Source organism: Otolemur garnettii, unplaced genomic scaffold (assembly GCF_000181295.1).
Source record: "Otolemur garnettii isolate 467f Iridium unplaced genomic scaffold, OtoGar3 scaffold00068, whole genome shotgun sequence".
NCBI lineage: Eukaryota > Metazoa > Chordata > Mammalia > Primates > Galagidae > Otolemur > Otolemur garnettii.
In genome coordinates, this window is record NW_003852463.1 from 6,290,781 (window position 1) to 6,301,579 (window position 10,799).

Sequence of the window (10,799 nt, forward strand, 5' to 3'; positions counted from 1 at the left end):
GCCACAACGCCTGGCCATTTTTTGGTTGCAGCCATCATTGTTGTTTTGGCAGGCCCGGGCTGGGGATTCAAACCCGCCACCTTAGGTGTATGTGGCTGGCACCCTAGCCGCTTGAGCCACGGGCGCCGAGCCTGTGGCAAAGTTTTTAACTATGATGCTCAGGGTTCCAGTGTGTTCACTACTGTGAAGCTTCCTCATGTTTTGGTACGTAGTTTAGGTATCACTTTAAACACTGAATCTCTAGTTTGGGTAGATAGTTTCTGTTCCCATAGTCCAGACTGCTGAGTTTTATGGTAACTCTCAGAACCACATGTTTTCCACTCCCTCTCCCAACCTGTCTAAACAAACGTAAAACTAGTTCTGAAAAATAAAATTTTGTCTTGTATTTGGGCAAAAATATCACATTACCCTGCTTACTTACTTTTTCTTTCTTTAGCTTAGTTCTTAGTGACCTTGAGTTTTGAACATCATTGTTACAAAGATCCACCTGTATGGATATTGAAACAGCTAAGTATACCAAGATGCGAGGCAGCTTCTAGTGCCTAGATCGGTTCTGACACACAGCAAGTACTCAGTAAATATTTGCTGGGTGAATGAATTCCACAAGCAGCCCTGAGAGATGCCCCAGCCAAAGCAGTGGAATGGCTGTGGTTCCAATTGAAGAGCTAGAAGCATGCCTTGTCTTATGTTGCAGTCTGTTGTCTTGAAAGGCTTAATTATGAGCAAAATGCTTAGGTCTGGAAACGTATTCCTTCAAAACTTTGTAAATAGTCTTTTGTGTATTTCCTTTTGTGTATTTCTTCCTTTAGGAAGAAAAAGTATAAATCCTTTAGAAGTCAAGTAGGATTCACTTTGGCTCCTATAACCAGGGAAACATTAATTTTATTCCTCTTTATTAAAAATTTGTGTATTTAAACAGTCCAATACTGTCTCTGTGCTTTTAACCCTTCTGCTGTGTTTCTGAAGATGTGAGTCTTTGCTTGTGTTATACATGGGGCATTGATGCAGTGAGCAAGTAGGCATTCTGTGTGTGTTTAACTCTAGAATTTAGGTTCTGGAGTGCTCTGGTTTAGTAAGATCACGGGATTGCTGTTGAAGATCTGGCTGTGAATCTCAAGAAACCTATTGTTGACTCCTACTCTTACCTCTCAGCACTGATAGTGTCATCTGTGTGTGTTTAAATTATCTGTGCTAATTAAACTTTTACTGATAATGTATTTCTCAACTCTTGTTCACAGAGGGACCTGTCAGGGCACAAGAACATTGTGGGTTACATTGATTCTAGTATCAACAATGTGAGTAGCGGCGATGTATGGGAAGTTCTCATCCTGATGGACTTCTGTAGAGGTATGTATATGAACCATACCCTTAAGCTCTCATTTCTCTAGCATTGTGACTATCAGGGCATGGGGCTCATTTCACATAATGAAAACTACCCCCCAGAGTATGTTGTTCAGGTAGAAAAGTTAAGAGGTTAAAAGACACCCAAGTCTGCTATCAACTCCTGGTTATTCCTGTTCTGGCAAGGAGCACTGGCATAAATAGTTGAAAATGATGGATAATATAAAACTCATTTTTGTTAGGTTTAAGAAGATTTGGTGCTTATATATTAAAGACAAATAGGAATGGGAGCGAACATGTTCTTTTTGATGCTTTAAAACAAATGGCCGGCTCGGCGCCTGTGGCTCAAGTGGCTAAGACGCCAGCCATGTACACCCAAGGTGGCGGGTTCGAATCCCCAGCCCGGGCCTGCCAAACAACAATGATGGCTGCAACCAAAAAAAAAAAAAAAATAGTCGGGCGTTGTGGCGGGCGCCTGTGGTCCCAGCTCCTTGGGAGGTGGAGGCAGGAGACTCGCTTGAGCCCAGGAGTTGGAGGTTGCTGTGAGCTGAGATGCCACGGCACTCTACCCAGGGGGACAGCTTGAGGCTCCTGTCTCAAAAAACAAACAAACAAACAAAAAAAAAACAAATGGCCAAGGCACATAATAAAGACCTGATTTCAGATGGACTAATAAAAAGCAGTATGGCCTCCCGCTTCCTCATGTGTATGTTCTCTTTCCCACTCACACCAGCATCCTTGTGTGATGGGGTAAAGGGATCCTTTCCATCTAATGGAATTGACTCTCCTGTCTGTTCTAGAGCTGTAATTCCTAGTAAGGTGAAGCTATGTTCAAGTGTTGCTGCTGTTAACAGTGGAGTTAAGTAGTTGAAAGCTTGAAGTTTCAAAAAACATTTATCTTCAGAAATTCAAACTAGCACGAATTTATCAGAATTGACTGCGTTTCATAAAAATCATTGTTTGGAGGTTTGGCGTAGGTCAGTGTCTTCCTGTTTGGTGCCCTGTTTTGTAATCACCCTCAGTTCCACTGACATTTTTCCTGCTGGTTGCTGATTCCCCCAAATGTGATGTTAACCCATAATTTCAGCTTTCACTGTATTGACTATTACCTCATTTTCTAAAAATACTGCCAAATTCCAACTTCACTGTTTTCCTTTGCTCATTCCTTTTTGGACAGTAAATTGTTTAGAGACCAGGTAGTAGGAATATCTAGCAATCTGTAAATTTTGTAAGTAAGGCCATCAGTCTTTTTGTTCTGGAGAATAAATGTTGGTCTAGCATTCCTGCAGGTCAAGCAATTAGCAGTGAATCTGAGAGACCAAGTGTTTCTTAAGTGCAGACTATAAAACTGTCTTATTTTTGCTTCTTGGATCTATTATGCAATCTGATTCTTACACAGAGATATGGCAAGTTGAGGCTGTGGCCTCATCTCATACACAATTGAGACAGTATAACCAGGCAACTATACCAGGGCCATAATGTCATTCTACTACTAATCTTAAAGACGGGGCAGCTGACACATCTGGAATGCTTTATAAAATAAACTGTTTTTGACACATTAGAGAGGGCATCAGATTGTAAGGAAACAAATCCCAAGAGTGGAGGTAAGACAGCTGGCTCAGCCAGTGGTCAGTTCTGTTACCTTAGTGCAGGCAGCGCTCTGTGAATAGCCATTCATTCTCTTGGGCAGGTGACAAGTCTGAGTGTTTATAACCTCTCCTTTGCACCCATCTCAGGAGGCCAGGTGGTAAACCTGATGAACCAGCGCCTGCAGACAGGTTTTACAGAGAATGAAGTGCTCCAGATATTTTGTGATACTTGTGAAGCTGTTGCCCGCCTGCATCAGTGCAAAACCCCTATTATCCACCGTGACCTGAAGGTAATAGACCATGCTGTTTCCTTAAGTGCATTCTTGCTGAGTGTCTTCTGTCTGCTCCAGGGACAGAGTAGACACTATGGGGATGTGAGAGAATTTTAAGGCATGGTCCCTAATTCTAAACTTATATTCTGCTTGGGGAAAGAAAATACAAAGGGAAAAATATAGTAGAGGTATCACTTTTATTACTTAAAATAGCCTCCAGACATTCTTTATAATTATCAAATGCCTGAACCCATGCTGTTTTAATTTTTCCTGATACACCCCCAAATGCACTTTTCTAGGTTCTTGAAAAATAACAAGCTAATTTAAATGGTTTGTAAACAATGATGCCTAGGTTTTTTGTTTGTTTGTTTGTTTGTTTGTTTTTTGAGACAGTCTCACTACGTTGCCCTTGGTAGAGTGCCATGGTGTGCGTGGTGTCACAGCTCACAGCAACCTCAAACTCTTGGGTTTAAGCAATTCTTTTGCCTCAGCTTCCCAAGCAGCTGGGACTACAGGTGTCTGCCACAACATCTGGCTATTTTTTGTTGCAGTTGTCATGATGCCTAGTTTTTAAAGTCTGTTTCATATATTGCAAAATCTGTTAGTTGATTATTTTTAAAATTTATCCTAATTGTCATTGCTTTGCATTATGCCTTTCGTATTGTAGTCAGTTTACAATGTGTGTTGAATGGAATTGGTACCTGGTCAGGGTTTGGCTTGATTCTCAAACTTGAGAGTACAGAAAGCCAACCTGTGGTGCTTATTTAGATATGAATTCTTGGACCTAATAATTTGCATTCTAATGTGCTTGTTAAGTGTAGGCTGCTGGATTCCACACTGAATGTATTGCACTAGTATTTTGGTGGGGTTGTCAGAGAGGTCCAAGAATTCATATCTAAATAAGCACCCCCAGGTTGGTTTTCTGTACTCTCAAGTTTGAGAATCAAGGCAGTATAGTTGTATTTCTTTTGTTCTTTTTTAAAACTTTTTCTCCAAAATTGACATATAATTCATGTGCCATAAAATTCACACTTAAAAACAACTTAAGAAACCTGTGTCTGTTAATAGCCAGGCAGCATTCCCTCCCCCTCCTAGCAGTAGGGTGAAGGCAGCAGGGCCCAGACTCTTCCTTCGCTGCACTGTACAGTCCACCGGCTGTTCCAGCAGCAGAACATGGGGCAAACTAGAATTGAGCAATAGCATAGGCGAGAGGCTGCCACACTCCACTCCCCAGCCCTCTTTCAGCGCCTGACCCAGGCACCTCAGTGCCCCTAAGCAGGAGGCAGGGCAGCACTGGGAACACAGTAGTGTTGGGCTCTGTGGCTATGTATTAAGTGATGCTGAAGACCACCACATGTGTGTGCTTGAACCACAGGGGGCAAACCAGTGGTTCACGGGTGTGTACCCCTTTCTCCTCTACCTTGGGGAGGCCTCAGTCGTGATTGTTGCAGAGATGCCCTTGTTGTGGTTGTTTTTAGTCATTGACCCCTGGTTGTTTGGATTGGAGCTTCTAAAACTCCCCAAATCTTAACACTCAGTGCCATCTAGATGCATCTAGCATTTTCACTGTTGTTGATTTCTCCTAGTAAGTGTGGTGGGCAGTTAACAAATGCTTGCTACACCTCTGGCTTCCCAAGGTCTGAGTGAGAAGTCCCCAAGTAGCTCCCTAACCCTGGCTCTGTCATTGCATCACATAGCCTCAGCCACTTTGAGCTCCCTACCACTGCTGAAATCAGCCTCTGCAGTCTTAGTGGTAGCCAGAGCCAGAAACTTCTATGTTGTCCCATTTGCCAGACAAAGTGCTAGTGGCTTCTCTGAGCAGGCTTTCAGTTTGGTGAGGAGACGCCCCTGTACATAACAGGTGGGACGTGGTAAAGAGCATAGGCCAGGCTTGCGGTGGACCTTGTTAGGCCAGTGCCACCCTGTGTGTGGGCCTGCTCATTCCCATGCAGAACCGAGGAAAGCCCCCAGCTCTGCCTACCACACATGTGGTCTTTGCAGTTACATGTGGGAAGTAATTGGAAGTGGCGGCTGTCCTTGAGCAGCTTATGTTCTGAACAGTAACTGTAACAGAAGTGTTATGTTATGTTATGTTAAGTGTCTCTCCTCAAATACATTATTTTAAACCTTTAATTATTTCCTCCATTTTAAATGTCCATTTCTGAGAGAAGGTAAAGAGCATTATTATAGATCCTGAGGTCATAGATCTGGGAAGGGCGCCTAAGCCAACCTTCTCCTTTACAGTGAGGAAGCCTCAGCACAGAAGGGCTGTGACCTGCACAGCTAATTGAGTGATCAGGCCAGAACAAAGACCAAGGCTTTTCACTCTCATCTTGGGTTTTTTGTTTTATTTTACTTTTTGTATCATGTCATGCTATTTGTTCAAGTGCTCTAAAGAAAGGCGAAGAAAAGGTTAAAACTTAACAAGCACATTTGTGTTGAAAAAGTCACAGATGTCTCCTTTTTTATCAGAAGAGAGATTTTGATCTCTGGAAGGTACAATAGGATGAAGATTTCTTGTTCCATTTTTAGAAATGCAGTTTTGAAAACCTGCATTCATTGAATCCGCCAAGTTTTAGAGTGGTGATATGTTCTCTGACTGAAATGCTTGAATGCCTTACCTGTTTGGAATAATACCGAGATGAAGAGGTCAATAGGAGGTGGCTTTGCAGACCTTTTAGTTAAAGCAGAGCTTGGGAGTGACAACTGTAATAGCCCTTAAAGCTGATAGGTTGGGAAATAAGGTCAGCAGCATCACAGTCTCACAGCTGAAAGATTGGAGGTTTGCAAGCAGCAGGAACCAGATTTCAAGCTTATATCCTAAGGGACTTGGCCAAAACAGTCCCTATGCAGATTCTCTGAAGTATTCACCAGATGGCATGTGACTGTCCAGTGGATTCTTCACCTTCCAAATCCCATTTAATCTCCCCCCACCCACTCCTGTTGACCTTTCCTTGGACCTGGCCCTCACCACCTCACACCAGAACCATTGTGCCTGCCCTCATTGTTTTCCATCTCTTCATCTCCCTTCTCTTTTGCCAAGCTAACTTTCCTAAAATGACTGTTTTTATGTGCGGCTGATCTGTTATAAATGCTACATGGTGCCCGAGTGGCCTTCCTCAGTCTGCCCCGTATCTGCTTCTCCGGTTCTCGCTTCCTGCTCGCTGCTATCTACCAGTTTGAACTGTCCTGCTCCTTCATTGCACCGTGCACAGCAGTGCAGTGGGTGAGGCTGTGGTCCTGCTGGGCAGGTGGCCAGAGCCCAAATCCTGCCCTGTGAGCCTCGTGACCTCAGATAAGTTAGTTAGGTAACTCTTCTGGCTTCTTTTTTCTCATTTGTGAATGGGGACAAGAAGACTTTGTAAGGGTTATATGAAATACGGTAAACGTGCATGGGGCACTGCCTGGCACTTGGTAAGTGCTGTTAGCTACTGATACTATTATTATTATTATAATTCCTATGACCCATCACTACTGCTTCTGTGCTTTAATCCTGTTACCAGTTACACGTTTCTAAGTCCTTCACTTCCTCCAAGGCCCTGCATTATCTTTTTTCTTCTCCTGTGACCGTGCTGGCTTGAATAGGTCCCATCCTATGTTGTCAGTTTCCTTCACAGTACATAACAGGCTTGAATAGGTCCCATCCTATGTTGTCAGTTTCCTTCACAGTACATAACAGGTGGGACTGTTGTTGTGGTTGTTTTTAGTCATTGACTCCTGGTGCAGCCCCAGTGGCCTGCCTCGTGCCTCAGATACACCCAGCAGCCTCCATCTCAGGGCCTCTGTGCTGGCTCTTCTCTACTGGGAGTGCTTGTCCCCCCTCAGGGCCTGTGGCTGCTCCTCTTTCATTCAGGTCTCTGCTCCCTCATCAGAGAGACTTCACTGACTGTGCTACTTAAAATAGCATCCTCATCACCTGACGTGTATTAAGCAGCTGGATTTATTTCATAACATTTGTCACTATCAGGCAATTAAAATTATTTTATTATTATGCCCAGTTGGACTCTAAATTCCATGAGAGGATGGACTTTGTTTTGTTCATAGCCTTTTCTCTAAAACCTAGAAGAGTACTTGGCATATAGCAGAAGTTCAGAAGTGTTTCTTTCATAAATGTATGGTAATTACATCTTATTATATAGAGAGAGATTTATAGTTTGCTTTCACATATATTCTCTTACTTGCTTCATAACGCTGATGGAAATTTTATCAGTCTCATATTACCGATGAGAAACAAGCCAAAAGAGGGTTAAAGATTTAGCCAAGGTCAGACATCTAAAATAGTCCCTGAGGTCTGACCCCCAAGTCCAGTGTCATCACCACACACTATGCTCTTTGTTAACTGTTTTTTCAGTGGTGGTGGTGGTAACACAGGGCAGCAACAGTGGCCAGTTTGCCCCTTTAGGCTTACAGAGACATTATAAGTCACAAGCACAGACTAAGGGGGTGGAGAATGCAGCAACTTCTAAGGTGGCTGCTGCCAAGTGATTTCACCTTCGCAATCTTGTTCCATCCTCCCAACAAACTTGAAAGTAGCCAGAGCAGGGATTATTGTTCTTATCAGGCAACAGTGTGCTTCATCTTTATTCTGTCCTTTGTCTACTCAGTCCTCCTGCAGTGATTTTGACCCCTACAACTATCCTGTTTGTGCTGTGATGTGAATTAACTTTTCAGTTTCTAAATGTACATTCCAGCACTAGAAGTATAGAAACTGACTTGGAAGGGGAGTGCATACATACAATAGGAGAACCATAGTTTAACAGAGGCTGGCAAGGTGCAGGAGGCCAGGGAGGAAGATCGTTGCTGAATCATGCTGAGTAAATGATTTCATCAGCAACATTTAAAGGTCCCTGATGTGTGTTCGGTACTGGACTAGCTGTTATGGGAGATACACAGGCATAATAACAATACCCTGCCTCAAAGGTTTTGTACTCTATTTGAGAAAGCAAGCATATTTAAGAAGTTAAATTCCAACCCACAGTGAAAAAATGTTGCCAAATTCTAAATGGCCATCATTGATTATTATAGACCAAAGGTTAGCAGAATTTTTCTACAAAGGGCCAAAGAGTAAAACGTTTAGGATCGTCAGCCATACAGTCTCTGTTGCAGATGCTTAACTCTTCTGTTGGAGTTCATGGCTTCTGTTGGCAGCCATAGACTGTAGGGTAAGTAACCAATGTGCATGGCTTGATTTGTCCCAAAAGTCTTTGCGGACCCATCCTATTGACAGTAAATTTTGTAGGTTTTGTACGGTGGTTTTGGACGGTTTAACTGAGAGGTTAGGACTTGAGCAAGGATTTGAATAGTAGCTGAAATTTGACTAGTGGAGGGTGAGCAGTTCAATAAAAGGACATATTAGGTTACATAAGAAATGCTGAAAAGACATTGAACAAATTAGCCTGGCTAGTGTTTAAACACTTGGTTCCTTATCAACTAGATTTCTATTATAAGGACATTTCTAAACGTGAAGAACTAAGGAATCCCCGCCCTTAAGTTTGTGTGCAATGCATTGGGCAAGTGTCGTCACACCTGCCCTCCTTGGAAGGTTGAGTTTGGGGTCTTGAATAATTGCTCTACTTCTAACCTGCTTCCTGCATTGGCCAAAATGTAATCACCTGTTCCTTTCTAAGTATCAGATTGCTTAGCTTCACCTTCCAGCTTTACCACATATTAGCTGTGTGGTATTTAGCAATTGATTACTCTGAGCCTTACTTTCTCCATCTGTAAGATGGGAATAATAAGAATATTGTTATTATGAGAATGTAGTGGGATAATCTATGTAAAAGCTTAGTGAATGATGGCTGTTATTTTTACAACCTCTAAATTAGATTGAAAACATTAGTGTTGCTTTGTTGGAATTATTTTACATTCCTAAAGCGAGTATATGCTCAGGAAAGCTCGACTGCCTTACTTTGTATAAATAGATTAAACCAATGAGCTGTATAAAAAGCTGTAAAGATAGTAGAAATATTTGCCTGCCTCAGCCTTATCTCAAGGGAGCAAATCTTTCCTAATCATTATTAACTTGTAATTCTATGATTATGAATTCCAAATCGTAAGAGCATACCTATGCAGGTTGGTGGCTATAGTTCATGGTGTCTGTGTGGCTGAAAAATCTCAAAGTCAGAATTTTGGATTCACGTGATTCAAGGTTTGTAGTGCTCCCCTGATGCACCAGCATATCCCCTCTGGGAGAATAATAGACTTTAAACCCAGGTCTCAAAGACTTCCTACAGATAGAGTTCCATTAAAACCAACAAAACCCCTCATAACAACAAAACCATGCATGGGGTTCAGTAGGAATAAGAAACACAAAACTGCAGAATTAGTTGGCAGCAAAGACTTCAGATACTGGTATTGGCAGATACAGACTATAAAATATTCTTTGTGTAATTTTTAGGATTAAAAATAATGTAGGAATTAAAGACTATTATAATTGGCCAACTATTTTTAAAGGAATCAGTAGTAGTACAGTAGTGGGGCCTGGATATTTGGTGGGTCCTGTCTTGCTCCTGACAGAACAGTGTACATGCACACACATGTACACACACACACAGAGTATGCATGGTTTTTTTTTGTTGTTGTTTCTTCCGTTCAGTGTTAGGCACTAGGTAGAGAAGACTGAATATGATTACGAGGTGATTATAGTCTACTTTTGTCTTTGCTTTCCAAAAGTGGTCCGTCTTTGGAAGGCTAGAGATAAAAGACTGTGGAGACTACAGTCTTATTAGCCAAACGAGATTTTTTGGCTGCCATTTTACTGTCCACACATAGCCAGTCCTGTCCTGCAGCAGACTAGTCAGCTTAGTTCATCTAGACCAAAAACTAATCAGTACACCTTGAGTACACAGTGCCTGTGATTTGGAGTTGTAATTTCATTGGTAGAGGCTTTGCCAGGGATTTCTCTAGGTTTTCATCAGTATAGGTTTCTTGCTACCTAGAACTCTTAACTCACTGCTGAAAGAATTCAGTTATTAGAAAAATAGGGTAATACTTTAATAGGAAAACTGCCCATTTGTCACCAGGCATATTATCTCTTTGAGAATTAACTAATATAAAAAATATTAATTCTGAATTTCCTAACTTGGTGTAGTAAAGACATTGATAAATGTATTTAGAAGGCCCATGTGGAGTAAGTGACATCATGGAAGAATTAAAACACTAAAGGAAAACTGAGAAGGACTGATATTTGTCTGCAGAAGACTTCAAAAAGAACATGTAGCATTTGGACTGAGGTTTGATATGGGATTTTGATACTTGAGTAAGGAAGTGGGAGCCTGGAGAGCATCCTAGACTGAAATAAGACCCGGAGCAGAGGTGCAGAGGCTTGGAAACATGAGGCTTCTTTCTGCAGAGGGAGAACTATGGCTGGAAACTTGCTTCCCTGCTGTGCAGTTTCCTTTTCTTGTCCTCCCCACCCTCTTCTCCCTGTTACTGTGCATCTCCTTTTGTTCCACTAGGATGACTCCTTTTGAGATACTTGGAAGGGAATAACTTTCCTGGCACATTAATGAGATTGCAGAAATAAAAAAAAACCATTTAAGGCTCGGCGCCTGTAGCTCAAGTGGCTAAGGCGCCAGCCACATACACCTAAGGTGGC

The 10,799-nt window shown here is 42.1% G+C and overlaps 1 protein-coding gene across 1 annotated transcript in view; it reads left to right on the plus strand.

Annotated features, from left to right (window-relative positions):
* The window catches only part of AAK1 (AP2 associated kinase 1), a 172,106-nt gene that overhangs the window by 110,341 nt on the left and 50,966 nt on the right, over window positions 1-10,799 (plus strand). Inside the window, exons 4-5 of the mRNA XM_023515271.1 lie at window positions 1,239-1,347; window positions 3,078-3,220. Coding sequence (XP_023371039.1) covers window positions 1,239-1,347; window positions 3,078-3,220 — 252 coding nt within the window. The remainder of the gene's footprint in view (window positions 1-1,238; window positions 1,348-3,077; window positions 3,221-10,799) is intronic.